Raw genomic sequence first — 18271 nt, 5'->3', positions numbered from 1 at the left:
GGCCTCGAACTCAGAAATCCGCCTGTCTCTGCCTCCCAAGTGCTGGAATTAAAGGCGTGCGCCACCACCGCCCAGCTTGTCTCTTCTATCTTGTATCCTAGAGTTTCTCCCCTGTGTAGAGGTCATTTCAGCAATTCGCAGAAACTGGGAACTGGCAGGTTACATCCCACTAACACTGGGATACGTCTTGGCTTTCTTTTAAAAAATTTTAACATGCTCTCAAGCTTTTTTCATTCATCTGCATTGATTTTTCTTCAGTGCCTTATAATATCTTGGGTCTTGGCCACTATTTGGTATGGAAGTATAGTAAATCTTTCCATTTATAAGCCTGTGGAGAAGATATTAGCCCAATATTTTTCTTGTTCAGTTCCTAAAACATTAAGCCTGGATCTTTCTGTGACTTTCTCTGTGATTAAATACAAAAGACAGTTACGAATTTGTAATTTATATCATGCTGGATGCTAAAGCCATATTTGACAGCTGTAAAGCAGGAAGTGGTTCTTGAACTCTTTTGGTGTTAACTACCTTGCTCTTACGCATTAACGTTTAGTATTGAAACGTTAATTATTGAAGTCCTGAGGATCTGCAAAACTCTTGGCCCTCAGCTTAGACAGGACGACTATGGTAAGGCAGCAATACTTCTCCCTCAACTGAAGTAAACTCTTCCTTTCTGGATGAATGAGGCCTGGGTTGTAGCACAGTGATGGAGCATTTACTTTGAGCAGCTTGACCTCCGAGCCCTCAGTGTGACAAAGAAAGGGAGAGACATTGCTCAGAATGTTTTTGTAAGAAGATTGCTAAGAACCTTTTGTACCAGCTTTTTGAAATAACAAGAGCAGGACTCCACAGTGATTGAAGTCATTACTTTTTTCACAAGAAAAGTATTTCTTAGTCAAGGCAATTTACATCATAATTTGTAGCAACACGTAAGTAAAGGTAGTGGGGAATGTAATGTCAGGTTGTCAGGATCTATTACTGTAACTTTTATTTTTTTCCAAACCTTACTTCTAATGATGGCTCTTAAACACTTTTAACTTCCCTCATAGCCCACCACCCACCAGAGGTAGTGGCAAAGAAAGGATACGGAAGTGGACCTGTTTAGAAAGGTTCTTTGGAGCAACTCCCATCTGTGTTTTCTGGAAATTGGCAGTTCAGTTCACAGGTTAGCAGGCAGCAGCAGCTCGATCCACTTGCAAACACTTCACAGATACATCAGTTGTCCAGTTCAGTAGAGTCAGGTTAGCAACAGTGGTGACATGACCTAGCAGAGCCAGCCAAGCCTCAGCCTCTGCTTGAAGTCAGCAGGAGGGACTAACAGGGACACCAGGAGAAATTCTTCGCTGTGCCTTTCAGGAAAGCGAAGATCAGCGAAGAAGCAAGACCCACAAGTGCTGCACAGCTAGACACTTGCTCTGTCTCCATCACTCTGTGGAGTCCTATTTACACCCTCCAGACATCTCAGCACATGCTGAGACATCACGTGTCCTCCACATGCTGCCTCAGCACGTGCATCCAATCAACCCAAATCTGAAGAGTCCTGACAATTGGAGTTCAACTGCAGTGTAAGGAGGACCAGTACATGCCTGTTGTTAGCAAAGACTCATCACATGTCCTTCCTCATGCTTGCTTTAGCAGAACATCCTCTCTCCCGAGTCTGTTTCAGCAAAACGTTGCTTCATGAGTCTGCCTTAGCCTCTCGCCCGTGTCCACTTAGTTCCTTCACCTGTTTGCCCCAGCAAAATACCATCCAACCGACTTTCCAAAGAACCTATAAGTTTCCACTTCAGATTACATTTCACTTGGGAGAGTAATGGGAAGATGTTCAAGTGGCCCATCTAATAAAAATATATTAATAAGAGTTTTATGTACACAAAAGTATAGAACTAGGGAAATGAAAAAATGCAAGATTGGAATTTCAACAAAAGTAGTTTTCTGAATCAGCTTACTTAGGTTTCAGTCACTTAGCGTGATATTCAAACTACGTAGAAGTGGGCTGACTTCATCGGAAGTCTTATTTTGTATGGAATTGTAGCCTTGAATTGAAGGGGATAATTGATAGGAGGTAGCAATTACAGATAGTTTAAGCATGAGGGAGCTCTACCCTGGAGAGAAATTACAGAAGTGCTAGCTCTGACTGTCCTCAGACACCTGACAGAGAAGAGCCTAAGAAGGCAGTGTCTTTTGGCCTCAGTTTGAGAGCATGGTGCATCATTGCATGGCATTGAGAGCTGGAGGTAGCAGGATGGGGTGAATGAAGGTAAATGCTCAACTCCCCTCACTCCCCATACCTTTTGTTATTTTTTTGAGAGAGGGTTTCTCCATAGTCCTGGCTGGCCTAGAACTCAAGCTTCATAGCTGATTGGCTTTCTGTCTTTCATTTGGACCTAGACTCCAGCCCTTGGGTTAGCTCTACTCATGTTCATATTGAGTTGTAGTTAAACCTTTCTAGAAACACACAGATTGGGTCCAGATGATTTTAAATCCTCCCAAGTTGACAATCAAGATTGGCCATTACAGTGGGTAAATTGTGAATGGCCACATGGTTTTGGCGTTATTGTTGCCTGCAGACCATATTGGGAGCATATGCATGCATGCATATGAATAAGTGTATATGTGCTACATCAGTAAATGAGCCGAAGAAATCAGAGGATAATTTATGAAGTCCAAATTATGAGGATAATTTGGAGTTTTCATAAAATGAAACAGCTTGTTAATTTTTAATTCAAACATTGTGAATATCTCTACTTCTTAAATGCTATCTAAGTTGTCCTCTAAGTACTGTATGTATGCACTTTGAATAGTAATTTTTGTTAAGGTGTCTTTTCCATGTATGTATGTGTACTAATGAGGCACATTTAGTATGTATTTATATTTCTGTTAGACCATGGAATGTCTGTGGGATTATGTTGTAAGAACTAACGTAAAGAAAGTGGCTCACTCATTACCTTCTTTAATATTCAAGGTTCTCACTTCTGTGATTCAGTAATAATTCTGAAAGTAATAGTAAGTTATTACAGTTTAAATACTCTTTTTAAGTTCATAGTTTTATGTGTGTGTATTGTTTAAACTAGCTGACATTTTGACAACAAGCATCTGTAGTAGCTATAGAAAAAAGATATTATTTTCTACTAACTTTTCTAACTTGCCACTATATAAGTTCTAGCTTTGCAGTTTGCTTGCCTATCTCTCCCATCCTCAGACTCTAGGAGGATTGCAGTGGTGTTAGGGGTGTGTGCTAGCTAGTTTTCTGTCAACTTGACACAGCTAGAGTCATCAGAGAAGGGGGGAGTCTCAGTTGAGAAGATACCCCCAAAAGATTAGGCTATAGGCAAGCCTGTAGGGCATTTTCTTAATTAGTGATTGATGTAGGAGGGCCGAGCACATTGTGAGTGGAGCCATCCCTGGGCTGATCATCCTGAGTTCTACAAGACAGCAGGTTGAGCAAGCCATGAGGAGCAAGCCAGTAAGCAGCATCCCTCCATGGTCTTTGCATCAGCTCCTGCCTCTGTGTTCCTGCATTATTTGAGTTCCTGTCCTGACTTCCTTTGATGAGGAACCATCTTGTTTTTAAATGTCACATGGCTTTTTAAAAGAAGCTACTCAAACTTTGCCCAGCCCCAAACTCTATACATCTCAGTGAATGTCTGTACCATTAGAATGGCCATTCTAAAGCAATAAAATTTTGCTAAGGGGCTGGGCGGTGGTGGCGCACGCCTTTAGTCCCAGCACTTGGGAGGCAGAGGCAGGCGGATTTCTGAGTTTGAGGCCAGCCTGGTCCACAGAGTGAGTTCCAGGACAGCCAAGGTTACACAGAGAAACCCTGTCTTGAAAAAACAAAAATAAAACAAACAAAAACAAAAAAAAAATTTTTTTGCTAAGGATTTTTACTTTAACTATCAAATATATGTTTTCTTTTCATTGGATAAGTCATGCTCTATCTTATATGAAAGAGATATTTTGGGGAGAAATATTTTACTATTATTTTTTCAAGATTACTCAATGTTAAAACATTTACTTAGTAAATATAAGGCCTTGGGTTTGATTTCTATAAAACAAAAATTTTAAAGAGTACTTCTTTTTCCTGAAGGGGATTATCCATTCTTTCTCATTATAGTACCTTATCAGCAGAAGGAGGTTGAGAAACTTTTGCTGAACATTTTCACCTTGTAAATTATCCAATATGAAGTTGGGATTTACACTAACAATAATTTGTATAGTAAGGATTCGTACCTGAGGTTTCTTATCGTAAGAAATGGACTGGGTGGCTGTGCAGTCACCTTTAGTCCCAGCATGCAGGAGGACAGAGGCAGACTGATCTTTGAGTTCGTGGCCAGCCTGGTCTATAGAGTTCCAAGACAGCTCAGGCTGTTACACAGAGAAGTCCTGTCTTGAAAAATAGAAGGAAAAAACAAACAAAAAGAGGCTTATGTGTACATGCCTTCTCTAACTCTGTAACTAGCTGTTGAATCGGACTCACTATTTGAAGGCTTGTGTCTTGAACTTCTGGGCTCACGTGATCCTCTCGTCTTAGCCTCCCAGTTAGCCGGGCCTACAGTGCATAGCACTGCTCCTAGCTCTTCTCAGTATGTTAGCCTCATCAGTTATCCCTGTCCAGAGAGTGAAGGGGATGAAGGTAGCTGCCAAGTGAGGAGGCAAAGAAGGCTGGAGGTGTCACTGTGATCGATAGTGCTCCATTAGGAAGCTGGAGGCCAGTAGGGAAAAAGTTGTTGGCCTAATCATTTTATTTTCCAATATGTGCTTGTAAAATTGAGAGATAACTCACATGTACTTGGATGTACAGTTTTAAAATTACTATTAGGTGAGTTTTGACAAATGTGTTCATGTAATCACTACTTAAATCATGATGTAAAACATTTTAACACTGTTTTATAAATGGATTCACAGTAAGATTTCTTTAAGTATTGACCTTAATTTATTTAAAGTGCTGAAATCTAGCTTAGCTTCAACTACCTCTGGAACCTTCCCAGTGCTGCGGCCCTTTTAATACAGTTCCTCATGCTGCGCGGCCCCTAGCCATAAAATTGTTTCGTTGCTACTTCATATCTGTGGTTTTGCTACTGTTATGAGTTGTAATGTAAATATCTGATATGCAGGAGATCTGATACAGCACTGGGGTCAAAACCCTAGGTTGGGAACCAGTGCTCTGAATGAAGAGTTTAGTGAGTTTTCTCTAAAATGTTTTCACATTACAATAGGGCAGTAGTTATTTCTATAGAGATTGTAAACTTTTTTAATTAATTAGGATTGATTGTTTGTTGGTTTGTTTAGCAGAACCTCTCTATATAGTCTGGGCTGTCCTGGAACTCTCCATGTAAACCAGGCTGTCCTGGAACTCTCCATATAAACCAGGCTGGCCTAGAACTCAGAGATCCAACTCTGCCTCTCAAGTGCTGGGATTAAAGGCATGCACCACTACACCTGGCCTTAATTAGGAGTTCTTAAACAAATGGATTGCCCTGTGAGAAGTTAGTTACTTTGTCTTCAAATGCTTCAGTTGTGCTGGAATTGATGATCAGGCCTAGAACCAGCATTTGGTTGTCTGAGGCAGGAAGGTTGAATTCTGTACCAGCATGTGATGTACAGTGTGACCTATCTCAACACAGTAAAACATGAAGCTTGAGAAAATGACTCAGTGTTTAAGAACGCCTACTGCTCTTGCAGAGGACCTGAGTTCGGTTCCCAGCATCTAGATCTAGTGGCTCACGCCCCCTGTCACTCCAGTTCCAAGAGATCTGACTCCCTGTTCTGGCCTTGAGTGTCATCCCACCCCAGACATGCATGCACGCACCAGCATGGAATTAGAAGTAAAATAAATATTAAAAACCTCAACCCCCCAAATTCTTAAATTGGCCTTGTTGCTCTCTTTTGGTTTTAAAATGTAAGATGCTGTATTATATTTCTGATAATGTGGACTTACTAGCATCGCTTACCTTTCCTTTCCTGTTGTACACTGTAACGTTTAAGTGTGGGGGACAAAAGTAACAAGATAGCTTTCTGAATGTAGGAGTGTGCACCTCATTCATGCTGACGGAGAAGTGTCGTGCATTAACTGACAAGCTGAGAGAGCTGTGAGGCGGGGCATTTACTAAAAAGGACCCTGTGGGGAAGACGTAAGCCTGGGCATGGGTGACCTCTGGGTGATGATGACAGGGATGGCCTCTGGGTGATGATGGCAGGGATGGCCTCTGGGTGATGATGGGCAGGGATGGCCTCTGAGGTGATGATGGGCAGGGATGGCCTCTGGGTGATGATGATGGCATGGATGACCTCCGGGTGATGATGACAGGGATGACCTCTGGGTGATGATGGCAGGGATGGCCTCTGAGGTGATGATGGGCAGGGATGGCCTCTGAGGTGATGATGACAGGGATGGCCTCTGGGGTGATGATGACAGGGATGTCCTCTGGGTGATGATGGCATGGGTGACCTCCGGGTGATGATGACAGGGATGACCTCTGAGGTGATGATGACAGGGATGACCTCTGGGTAATGATGGCAGGGATGGCCTTTGAGGTGATGATGGTCAGGGATGGCCTCTGGGGTGATGATGGCAGGGATGGCCTCTGAGGTGATGATGACAGGGATGGCCTCTGAGGTGATGATGACAGGGATGACCTCTGAGGTGATGATGACAGGGATGGCCTCTGGGGTGATAATGAGCGGGGATGACCTCTGGGTGATGATGAGCAGGGATGGCCTCTGCGGTGATAATGAGCGGGGATGACCTCTGAGGTGATGATGACAGGGATGGCCTCTGGGGTGATAATGAGCGGGGATGACCTCTGAGGTGATGATGATGTCAGGGATGGCCTCTGGGGTAATGATGGGCAGGGATGGCCTCTGGATGATGATGGCAGGGATGGCCTCTGAGGTGATAATGAGCGGGGATGACCTCTGGGTGATGATGAGCAGGGATGATCTCTGAGGTGATGATGGCAGGGATGACCTCTGGATGATGATGGCAGGGATGACCTCTGGGTGATGATGGGCAGGGATGGCCTCTGGGTGATGATGGGCAGGGATGACCTCTGAGGTGATGATGGCAGGGATGACCTCTGGGTGATGATGGCAGGGATGACCTCTGGGTGATGATAGACAGGGATGAACTCTGAGGTGATGATGGGAAGGGATGACCTTTGGGTGGTGATGATAGCAGGGATGACCTCTGAGGTAATGATGGGCAGCGATGAACTCTGAGGTGATGATGGGCAGGGATGGCCTCTGGGTGATGATGATGGACAGGGATGACCTCTGGAGTGATGATGATGGACAGGGATGACCTCTGGAGTGATGATGATGGACAGGGATGACCTCTGGGTGACGATGGGCAGCGATGACCTCTGAGGTGATGATGGGCAGGGATGACTTCTGGGTGATGATGATGGTAGGGATGGCCTCTGAGGTGATATTGATGGGCAGGGATGGCCTCTGAGGTGATGATGGGCAGGGATGGCCTCTGGGTGATGATGGGCAGGGATGGCCTCTGGAGTGATGGTGATGGTGATGATGGTGGTGATTGTGGTGGTGGTGGTGGTAAGGATGGCCATGATGACATGCACAATGGAACTTGCTGAGAGGAATGTTTAGTGAACACGAAATGAAAGGAAGTCATCAAGAGAACATAGGTGTCCATGGCAGGATCTATGGAGTTGGGCAGCCAGGGATCTTTACAGAGCAGGTTGGGAGAACACATTTAGAGAGCAAGCTGTGTGTTTAGTTTTGCATTACATTGTTCCAGTTGTAGAATATGTAGCAGACTAGATTGAAGGCAGGAATATTGATATTTGTAGTCACAATCAGTTAAATCAGCAAATTAGTGTTTACTGAGTGACTCTTGCAGCATACTGCAAGGCTTTGTTTTGTAGTTTTGAGCTATTTCTTTAAAACAGTTTTTTATTGGGTGTGCCCCATGGTGCATACCTTTAATCCTAGCACTCAAAGAGGCAAGGGGATCTTTCTTATCTCAAGGCCAGCCTAGGCTACATAGTAAGGTCAAGGTTACCTAGGGCTACTTAGTGAGATTCCAAACAAAAGAAAAAAAAAAAAGAATGTTCTTAAAGCTTTTTTAAGGCTTATAAAATACATTTTTACTCAGTGTAGAGATGTTATATTTAGAGACTTGTTTTTAAAATATTCTCTAGTACAATCTAATATAACAACCTCTATGTACTTGCTTAGTGTTGAGGAGCAGTAGGACACACAGGTCAAAAGAAAATCAGGGCATTGATCAGAGCAGCAGTTCTTAGCCTCTGTTCTCAACCCCTCTAGGGGTTGCATATCAGGTATTTAAATTATGATCATAACAGTAGCAAAACTATAGATATGAAATAGCAATGAATAGAAATGGTTGGTGATAACCATAGCTGAGGAACTGTATTAAAGAGTCCCAACATTAGGAAAATTGAGAACCACTGAACTAGAGCTTGTTAATTTTTCTTTAATGTCTTGATATAAATATTTTAAATTAATCTTTCTCATAGAATACATCCTCTTTTTCATTAAAATAGGGATTCCGTATTTTTAGAATTACCATAAACTGGCTATATACAAAACTTGGTGAAAATGTATGCCATTGGGCTAGAGACTTAGCTGAGTGGTGGAAGAATGTATAGGCCTTAGGTTGGATTCCCCAGCACAGTTATACACATCCAAATACACTGGAACGAACACACACACGCACGCACGCACGCACGCACAGGGTTGGGGGAGCATGCAAACAAATATGCCTTTAATGGAAGTGAGATTTTATTAGTGGTTCCAGTTTTTCTGTTCACTGAAAATGGCAAAGTTATATAGTAGTTATGAGTTGAGAGACTGCTGATGTTTTAGTATACATTAGGTAGGTTGTATCAGTATTACGGTCTTTAACAATGTATTTTATAAGCCTTAAAAAAGCTTTAAGAACGTTCACCGTAGAGTAGGATGTTTGTCTGGATGTATGTCTGTGTCCCATATGTATTCCTAGAGCCTTTGGAGGACAGAGAGGGATTTAGATGTCCTGGGGATGGAGTTACAGGCTTTTGTGAACTGCCATGTGGTTGCTGTGAACCAAACCTGGGTCTTCTGCAAGAGTAGCCAGTGCTCTTAATTCTTTTATTTTTAATTAGATATTTTCCTTATTTACATTTCAAATGTTATCCCCTTTCCTCATTTCCCCTCTGAAAAAAGCCTATCTCATCCCCTTGACCCCCTGCTCACCAACCTACCCATTCCCACTTCCCTGTCCTGGCATTCCACTACACTGGGGCATCAATCCTTCACAGGACCAAGGGCCTCTTCTCCCATTGATGTCCAATAAGGCCATCCTCTGCTACATGTGCTGCTGGAGACATGGGTCCCTCCATGTGTACTCTTTGGATGGTGGTTTAGTCCCTGGGAGCACTGAGTGTACAAGTTAGTTCATATTGTTGTTCTTCCTAAGGGGCTGTAAACCCCTTCAGCAACTTGGGTCCTTTCTGTAACTCCTTCACTGGGGACCCTGTGTTCAGTCCAATAGCAGAGCCTCTCAGGAGACAGCTATATCAGGCTCCTGTCAGCAAGCACCGAAGTGTCCACACTTTGGTCTTCTTTCTTCTTGAACTTCATGTGGTCTGTGAATTGTATCTTGGGTATTCTGAACTTCTGGGCTAATATGCACTTATCAGTGAGTGAATACCATGTGTGTTCTTTTGTGACTGGGTTACCTCACTCAGGATGATATTTTTTTAGTTTCATCCATTTGCCTAAGAATTTCATGAATTCATTGTTTTTAATAACTGAGTAGTACTCCATTGTGTAGATGTACATTTTCTGTATCCATTCCTCAGTTGAGGGACATCTGGGTTGTTTCCAGTTTCTGGCTATTATAAATAAGGCTGCCATGAACATGGTGGAGTATGTATCCTTGTTATATTTTGGAGCATCTTCTGGGTATATGCCCAGGAGTGGTATTGCTGGGTCCTCTGGTAGTACTATCTCCAATTTTCTGAGTAACTGACAAACCTATTTCCAGAGTGGTTGTACCAGCTTGCAATCCCACCAGCAATGAAGGAATGTTCCTTTTTCTCCACATCCTCGCCAGCATCTGCTGCCACCTGAGTTTTTGTCTTAGCCATTCTGACTGGTGTGAGGTGGAATCTCAGGGTTGTTTTGATTTGCATTTCCCTGATAACTAAGGATGTTGAACATTTCTTTAGGTGCTTCCAAGCCATTCGGTATTTGCCATTTAAGAATTCTTTGTATAGCTCTGTACCCCATTTTTTAATCGGGTTATTTGTTTCTCTGGAGTCTAACTTCTTGAGTTCTTTGTATATATTGGAAATTAGCCCCCTATCATATATAGGATTGGTAAAGATCTTTTCCTAATCAGTTGGTTGGTTGCCATTTTGTCCTAATGACAGTGTTCCTTTGCCTAACAGAAGCTTTGCAATTTTATGAGGTCCCATTTGTCAATTCTTGATCTTAGAGCATAAACTACTGATACTCTCTTCAGGAAATTTTCCCCTGTGCCCATATGCTTGAGGCTCTTCCCCACTTTCTTTCTATTAGTGTCAGTGTATCTGCTTTTATGTGGAGGTCTTTGATCCACTTGGACTTGAGCTTTGTGCAATCAGATAAGAATGGATCAATTTGCTACAAAAGCCTATGCTCGACAAAACTGGAAAATCTGGATGAAATGGACAATTTTATAGACAAATACCATATACCAAAATTAAGTAAGGATAAGATAAACCAACTAAACAGTCCCATATCCCCTAAAGAAATAGAAGCAGTCATTAATAGTCTCCTAACCAGAAAAAGCCCAGGACCAGATGGGTTTAGTGCAGAGTTCTATCAGACCTTCAAAGAAGACCTAATACCAATACTCTTTAAACTATTCCACAAAATAAAAACAAGGAACACTAACCAATTCATTCTATTAAGTCACAATTACACTCTTACCTAAACCACACAAAGACCTAACAAAGAGAACTTCAGACCAATTTCCCTTATGAATATCGATGCAAAAATACTCAATAAAATTCTCGCAAACCAAATCCAAGACCACATCAAAATGATCATCCATCATGATCAAGTAGGCTTCATCCCAGGGATGCAGGGATGGTTCAGTATATGAAAACACATCAATGTAATCCACTACATAAACAAACTCAAAGATAAAAACCATATGATCATCTCATTGGATGCTGAGAAAGCATTTGACAAAATCCAACACCCTTTCATAATAAAATCCTTCATAATCAGGAATCCAGGACCCATACCTAAATATAGTAAAAGCAATATACAGCAAACCAGTAGCCAACATCATGGAGAGAAACTTGAAGCAATCCCACTTAAATCACAGACGAGACAAGACTACTCACTCTCTCCCTACCTGTTCATTGCCAGAGCAATTAGACATCAAAAAGTGGTCAAAGGGATACACATTGGAAAGAACGAAGTCAAAATATCACTATTTGCAGATGATATGATATTATACTTAAGTGATCCTCAAAACCATCAGAGAACTCTTAAACTTGATAAACAACTTCAGCAAAGTAGCTGGATATAAAATTAACTCAAGCAAATCAGTGGCTTCCTCTACTCAAAGGATAAACAGGCTGAGAATGAAACTAGGGAAACAACACCCTTCACAATAGGCACAAGTAATAAAGAATACCTTGGTGAGACTCTAACTAAGCAAGTGAAACATCTCTATGACAAGAACTTCAAGTCTTTGAAGAAAGAAATCGAAGAAGATCTCAGAAAATGGAATGATCTCCCATGCTCATGGATTGGCAGGATTAATATAGTAGAAATGGCCATCCTGCCAAAAGCAATCTACAGATTCAATGCAATCCCCATCAAAATTCCAAATCAATTCTTCATAGAGTTAGAAAGAGCAATTTCTAAATTCAACTAGAATAACAAAAAACCCAGGATAGCGAAAACTATTCTCAACAATAAAACCATCTGGGGGAATCACCATCCTTGATCTCAAGCTGTACTACAGAGCAATTGTGATAAAAAGTGCATGGTATTGATACAGTGACAGGCAGATAGATAAATGGAGTAGAACTGAAGACCCAGAAATGAACCCACACACCTATGGACACTTGATGTTCAACAAAGGAGCTAAAACCATCCAGTGGGAAAAAAAGGCAGCATTTTCAACAAATGGTGCTGGCTCTTAACTCTTAATGCAGTGCCATCTCTCCTGCCCTAGGAAAAACATATTTTTAAAAGCAGAGTACAGCCGGGAGGTGGCACATGCTTTAATCCCAGCACTTGGGAGGGAGAGGCAGACGGATTTCTGAGTTCAAGGCCAGCCTAGTGTACAGAGTGAGTTCCAGGACAGCCAGGGCTGTACAGAGAAACCCTGTCTCAAAAACAAAACAAAAGAAAACAAAAAAGCAGGGTACATTATAGAAGTTCTATAAGAGGAAGTGAACTTCATGTAAGGCCCATTTGTTTTGAACCATGGTGGTTGTGCAGAATGGGTGAGTCGGGAGTTGTTGGAAGTCCCTGTCGCTCTGTGGAGACCCTTTCTCTTTCTTTAAACTAGAAGGAGCTGACTGTCTTTAATGTGCCCTTTCTTTTTTTTATTGATTTAACTTTTATTGCATTCTGATGGAAAAAGATACATGATTTCAGTTTATCTGAATTCATTAATATTTAAAAACATATTTTAAGTAAATAGAATTAAATCACATTCTTGTTTCCCTTTTGTACCCCAACTCCTCCCAGAGACCCCCTTCAATACCTGCAATACCTTTATTTTATTATATTCTTTAAAATTTGTAAAATATTATAACAATAAAAATGAGTATTAGAAAAGTTATTTGATATAAAGCAACAATCAATTTAACAGTCTTATGTAGATGCTTGTTTACAGCAATAGTGAAAATACATACATTTTTCTCAATATAAATTTTAAATAACTCCAAACATATTAACTATTTTAAAATAATACATAGCTACTAGTACTTTTTTAAGTGAACATAAATATATAAAGTCTTTTTGTTTGTTTGGTTTGGTTTTAGTAGAGCTTAAAATCTTGGCTCTTACTGTGGTACAAGCCCAAAATAAGAACAATTTTTAGACATTGGAGTTCATTGTAATAGGCTGTATTTCATTGACCCTCATATCACCAAAGGATTTTACCTGCATCGTAGCTAAGCTGAGAGTTGACAGTTCTGCTCTGCCAAGGAATGAACTGTAGGCACGGTTTTTGGATACAAACTTTCTCTTATGGTCAAAGCTGTTTGACTTGAGTCAGTGTCTTTATTCTCAGCCCACAGGGAACAGGTTACATTCATTTAAGAAATGTTGAGTGTATTAAAATGGTCTATCCATGAAGACATTCACCAACTGTTTCAATGAACAATGGTTCTGTTTAGAGGGTGGCACAGACATCATTGGCTGTGATAATTTGTTAAAGCATTCATCTCAGAGAAAGAGTAACTTATAAAGTCCTCTTCTTCAAAATTGATACTATAGTTATAAATATGAAGCAAAGCATTCTGCCACACTCTTTGTTGTTCTCTTACAAGCCACCTCCCAAGTTAATTGTCTACTTTTCTTTCGGATGTATAAATACTTTTGAAATATGTAAGCTGTTCTGAAAACCATAGTATAGTGTAAAAACATCAAATAAACAATCCTACTAATAGAGAGGCTGAGATAGGAGAAGCCTGATTTCTACTTTCACACTGATAAATAGTTTGTTACTTAAAGGAGGGAAAAAACTAGCTATATTTGTTGTTGGTAAAATAAAATTAAACCTTTGGGAAAGTTAATCACATTTGATACATTGATAGCTTCTCAATATTTAATATACTTATGTAACAAGATTAGTGGTGGTGTAATAAATTTAATAATTTGAAATAGTAAAGTCTGCAAGCACTTGGAGGGAAGTCTAAGGCAATGACTAATGCTTTTAAATGACTAATGCCGAAATATAAACAGCTTGTGTACACGAAAGGTTTAATGGGCAAGAGACCAACAGATTTTAATATAATAGTTGGTGATGATCATGGGTATTGGTTCTGATTTCACGCAGCAGCTGTTGAAGAAATGTTGAGTATACTATCACAGCATACCCACAGTTATCTGAAAGGGCCGAAAATACTAGCTTTTCAACTGTACATACAAGACATGGTCTTTTATGCAACAACTCAGTCAAAACAACACACTAAAAAAGGCTGAATGTAGGAGACACATGATTCTGCCGTCCTCTGATAAGCCCAGCCGCACACTGAGCTGATAAAGACAGTGCCACTCTCTGTACTTCCATTTTTTTAATAGTACTATTTTTTTCATTTAAAGTGCATATTTAGATTACTTACAAAATTAAAACCTTAAAAGTCTTAGTTCTTATTTTTGTATTTTAAATAAAAATACTATAAACAAAAGTTCTTTGGTAAGTCCCAATAAAATTTCAAATTCTGAGATTCCATGGTCTAGGGCAGTCAGCTTAGAATTCAGGTGCAGAGTGTAACATTCTAACTCACAATGTTTTGCTTTTAAAACAATCAGTAAATACCCTATGAAGCATTTTTCAAATAACAGTGATAAAATAGGTTTTGTATCACATTTAGCATTATTTGAAATCGTTGAAACTTTTCTAAATCTTCAGTTTTGTTTTTTGTCTTTACAAGGGTACAGAGCTAGCAAGTTACTGATGCTCACCTTTGAACCTGACAACCTGAGTTTAGTCCCTGAGAGAGTAGGGTAGGAGGAGAAAACCTCTCTCTTCAAAGCCACACAGGTGCCTGGCATGAGTGTACTTATGTACACACACACACACACACACACACACACACACACACACACACACTTAATAAGTAAATATAAAATGTAAAATTAGAGAATAGACAGAAAATGGAAAAACAAACATAATTTGTCAAACTGCTTTTATGACTACTTTTTTCCGTGTGTATTTGGTTTCTTCAGTAAGGCATAATATTGGAAGGGAGTCACGGATAATCTGTAATGTTTGTGACGTCTTACATATGGAGTTACTAGTTCCTATTTGACTTAAATGGACAGTTTTACTTTGAACTTTTGCAGTAACTCGGGCCACTTGGAGTGTATTTGGAGGCTAATTCTGCCCAGTGGGGACTTTGCATGCTAGAGCAATTGTTAGCCTTCTACCGCAGTTGGAGTATCGATCGAGGGTTCTGATTTTCTCTCTCTGTACGCAGATAACCTCAGTGACACTTTAACGAAGCTGAAGATAACGGCTGCTGACAGGACAGAGGGCAGTGTGGAAGGATGCTTGGTCTGTCTGCTTCAAGCCTTGGCTCAGAATAGTAAGTTCAAATTCCAGACCGAGAACGGATCAAGTCCGCATTGTTTAGAAACCGGTGTATACTATAGTGTACTCACATAGTCTGCGTTCTTTTGAGTCTCTTTCTTGAATGCTGAAATTGTTTGCAGTGTTCTGTCTGCCTACCCACCCTCCACCCAAAGGACTCAAAGCCCAACTGATGGGCAAAGAAGAGAGAAATTGATTAGTCGTGGTGACATTCATACCAGCCCCGCAGAGGAGCCATTGTGGCTCTTTCCCTACGACACCTACATGAGTGCTTTTATAACAGAGCAAAACACAAGAGACTAAACTTTCCGTGTGAGGAGGAGAGAAGAGAAACTAAAGGCGGCTGGAAAGCTTAACACAGTTCTTCTTAGCACTTCTCTTTTAGCTTTTTACAGAGTCTTATTTTAAGATTATTTATTTATTTATAGATTAAATTGGAAAGAACCATCAGCAGTCATAACAAACATTTCTCAAAACCTAGGGCCACGCTTGATGCTCAGTGTCTATTAAATATTTCCAAAGAGAAATTACATAATTCTTCATTGACTATCACAATACATTATTGCATTTGACATAACAAAATTTCTACTCACTAATTTCTATGTTCAAATCAAGTAGATTTGACTTGAATGTATAAAATGATCTTTAGTTGTTTCCATAATCATACTTTGTTGTACTATATTTGTGTATGATTATTCTATTCTCCTCATGGACTAACTATGTAGCCTTTGAGGAGTTCAGAAGAGAATATAGGGGTGCTCTTTCTTTTTACCTTAGTTTTTACTAAACTGCCTAGAAAATGTAAATTAATCGATTACAGCCATGCTCCTACTTCAATAAACAGAGCACATTTTGATGCTATCCTGTATTCATTTGTCACTGTGACAAGAACAACTTACAAAAAGAAAGACTTGGTTTGGTTCCCTGTGTCACTTCGTCCTAGCAGGTCATGGTAGGATAGAGTTGTTCAGTGACTAGCAACCAGGAAGTAGAGAAAGGAAGGCACTGGGGCCTTTAAAGGAGAACCCTTCATAATCTACCCCCTTTAGCCAGTACTGACTCTAGAAGTTCCCACCATCTTCCCATAGCATTGCCAGTGATGGCCAGGCAGCACCCACACATGAGGCTGTAGGCACTTCAGGTTCCTACTCTAAATCATCCCTTAAAGCTGAGTTTCCTTTTGATATTATAACTCTGTCTGTTTAATACAGAGGTTACTCAATGAGAATATTTGTACAGTGCTCAAGATGGTAAAGAAAAAAAGAAAGGAAATGTCTGCCTCTGTGCTGCCACTCCAGTAGGAGCGTGGCTATTCATGCTTAGTGAAAGTGAGCAAGACTTCAAATGAGCTTCCTGTGTGTCTTCCAGTAGCCCGCCGGCTAACGCCTTGGGAAGTTCACAGGTGTAAAAGATTGCCATAACCATAGGAAGTTCTTTTGAATAGCGCTGGTCTAGGAACTAGAAAGAATACAAGAACACGGTGGCCTGATTTTACAAGTGCTTATGTAGGCAGCTTTACATAATAGCTTACTTCTCTAAGGAAACTGAGGATCAGTCTTTTGGTTGTTGTTGAAGACTTGTACTGTTATAACCTTCCCTTGTTTCCCATTGTCAGTTCATTCTTTTCTTTTTCTCTGTGTTCATTTGGGGGAGGAAAAAAGAACTTTTAAAGGAAACCATTAGCTTTAGAAACTGAACGATATAAAGATGGTTTCCTTGGTAACGTGGAAAGCACTGAGAGGCCAGAGTTGAGGAAGGAAGGTGGCTAAGGGAAGCAAAGGCTTAAGCCCTTGATTGTCAGAAGCCAGCTAGGGAAGGCTCAGGCAAGCGAGTGGTTGAGTTTTCTGGAGATGGCCCGCCTTTTTGCATGGGTGTGATGGATGAGCTCTGGGATGCAGGGTCCTCAGAGACTTCATCCCAGCATTGCTTCTTCCTGCTGGGATGCCTTTCCTGTCACTATTACATAGTCTCTAATGATCCCTGGGCATTAGTCAACCCTATTGGGCAGACTTCCTGCAGAATCATTATGAAGATGATTTCATATAGTAATGCTGTGCAGATGACTTGATGATTTCATAATTCCTGATAATGATTTTGTAGAATTGCTAAATTGATACAATATTAAACCCCTAATAGAATAAAAACTGCAAATGAAGATATGTAATTATGTGTCACAGGCTAATTATTCTAGGATAAGAAAGCAGGCTTTGAGCAAATACTATTAAGGAAAACATTCCTTCTAGGTTAAGAACAAGGCCGTTATCTGGTAACTAAAGGTCACAAACCAAGAATGGACAATGTATTGTAGGTGTGAGGACAGAAAAATAAATGATGGACTGGTTTATCCATACGCAACTAATAAGATACAAGGCAGATGATTTGCCTCTTTGGAAAACTGTGCTAACTTGTGCCATAAAAAATTATTGCTTTAAGCTTATAATGAACTTACAGATCTAGAAGATAGATAACAAATGCTTAGTCAGATACTAGTCTTAATAGAAAGACATGTAAACATTGCTGCTGTAATTCTTTAAACCTTACAACATGAACTATGGCCTTAATTTCCTATGAACTTATTGAATGTAAGAATGTTTAGAAAATCATGTAATCAATTATCCTGTTGTAATGGCTCTATCTGATAGTCCTATGAGGTAATTTTTAGAGAAAGTATAAATATTGAGAACAGAAATAAAGGCTTGTTGGAGTTTTTTTTTTCTGTTTCATCCAGAGTGAGTGGTTTTATTTTGTTTTGATTTCTGTTTTTATTATTATTATTATTATTATTATTATTATTATTATTATTATTACATGCCTGACTCTTTCTCTTTTCCTTTCTCCTTTTTTTCTTTTCTCACTGGTTCACAAAGAGTTAACCAGCTCTGAGCCTCTCACCTGGCCAGAGATGGAGCCAGCGAGAAAAGAGCCAAGGAAGGAAGTATCTTTTTCTTTTTTCTTTTTCTTTTTCTTTTTCTT

General features: G+C 40.2%; 1 protein-coding gene across 6 annotated transcripts in view; it reads left to right on the top strand.

Moving 5' to 3' along the window:
- Positions 1–18271, top strand: part of Rap1gds1 (Rap1 GTPase-GDP dissociation stimulator 1) — a 161949-nt gene that overhangs the window by 11014 nt on the left and 132664 nt on the right. For all 6 annotated transcript variants that reach the window (XR_004119855.1, XR_004119854.1, XM_031375659.1 and 3 more), the window contains exon 2: positions 15186–15293. Coding sequence is in view for 4 of the 6 variants with exons in the window: in XM_031375659.1 (XP_031231519.1) it covers positions 15186–15293 (108 nt within the window). In the remaining 2 variants the exon portion in view is untranslated. The remainder of the gene's footprint in view (positions 1–15185; positions 15294–18271) is intronic.

Source organism: Mastomys coucha, unplaced genomic scaffold, assembly GCF_008632895.1.
Source record: "Mastomys coucha isolate ucsf_1 unplaced genomic scaffold, UCSF_Mcou_1 pScaffold16, whole genome shotgun sequence".
Taxonomy (NCBI): domain Eukaryota; kingdom Metazoa; phylum Chordata; class Mammalia; order Rodentia; family Muridae; genus Mastomys; species Mastomys coucha.
The sequence above is the reverse complement of the archived record's forward strand: the minus strand, read 5'-3'. Positions and strand labels throughout refer to the sequence as shown.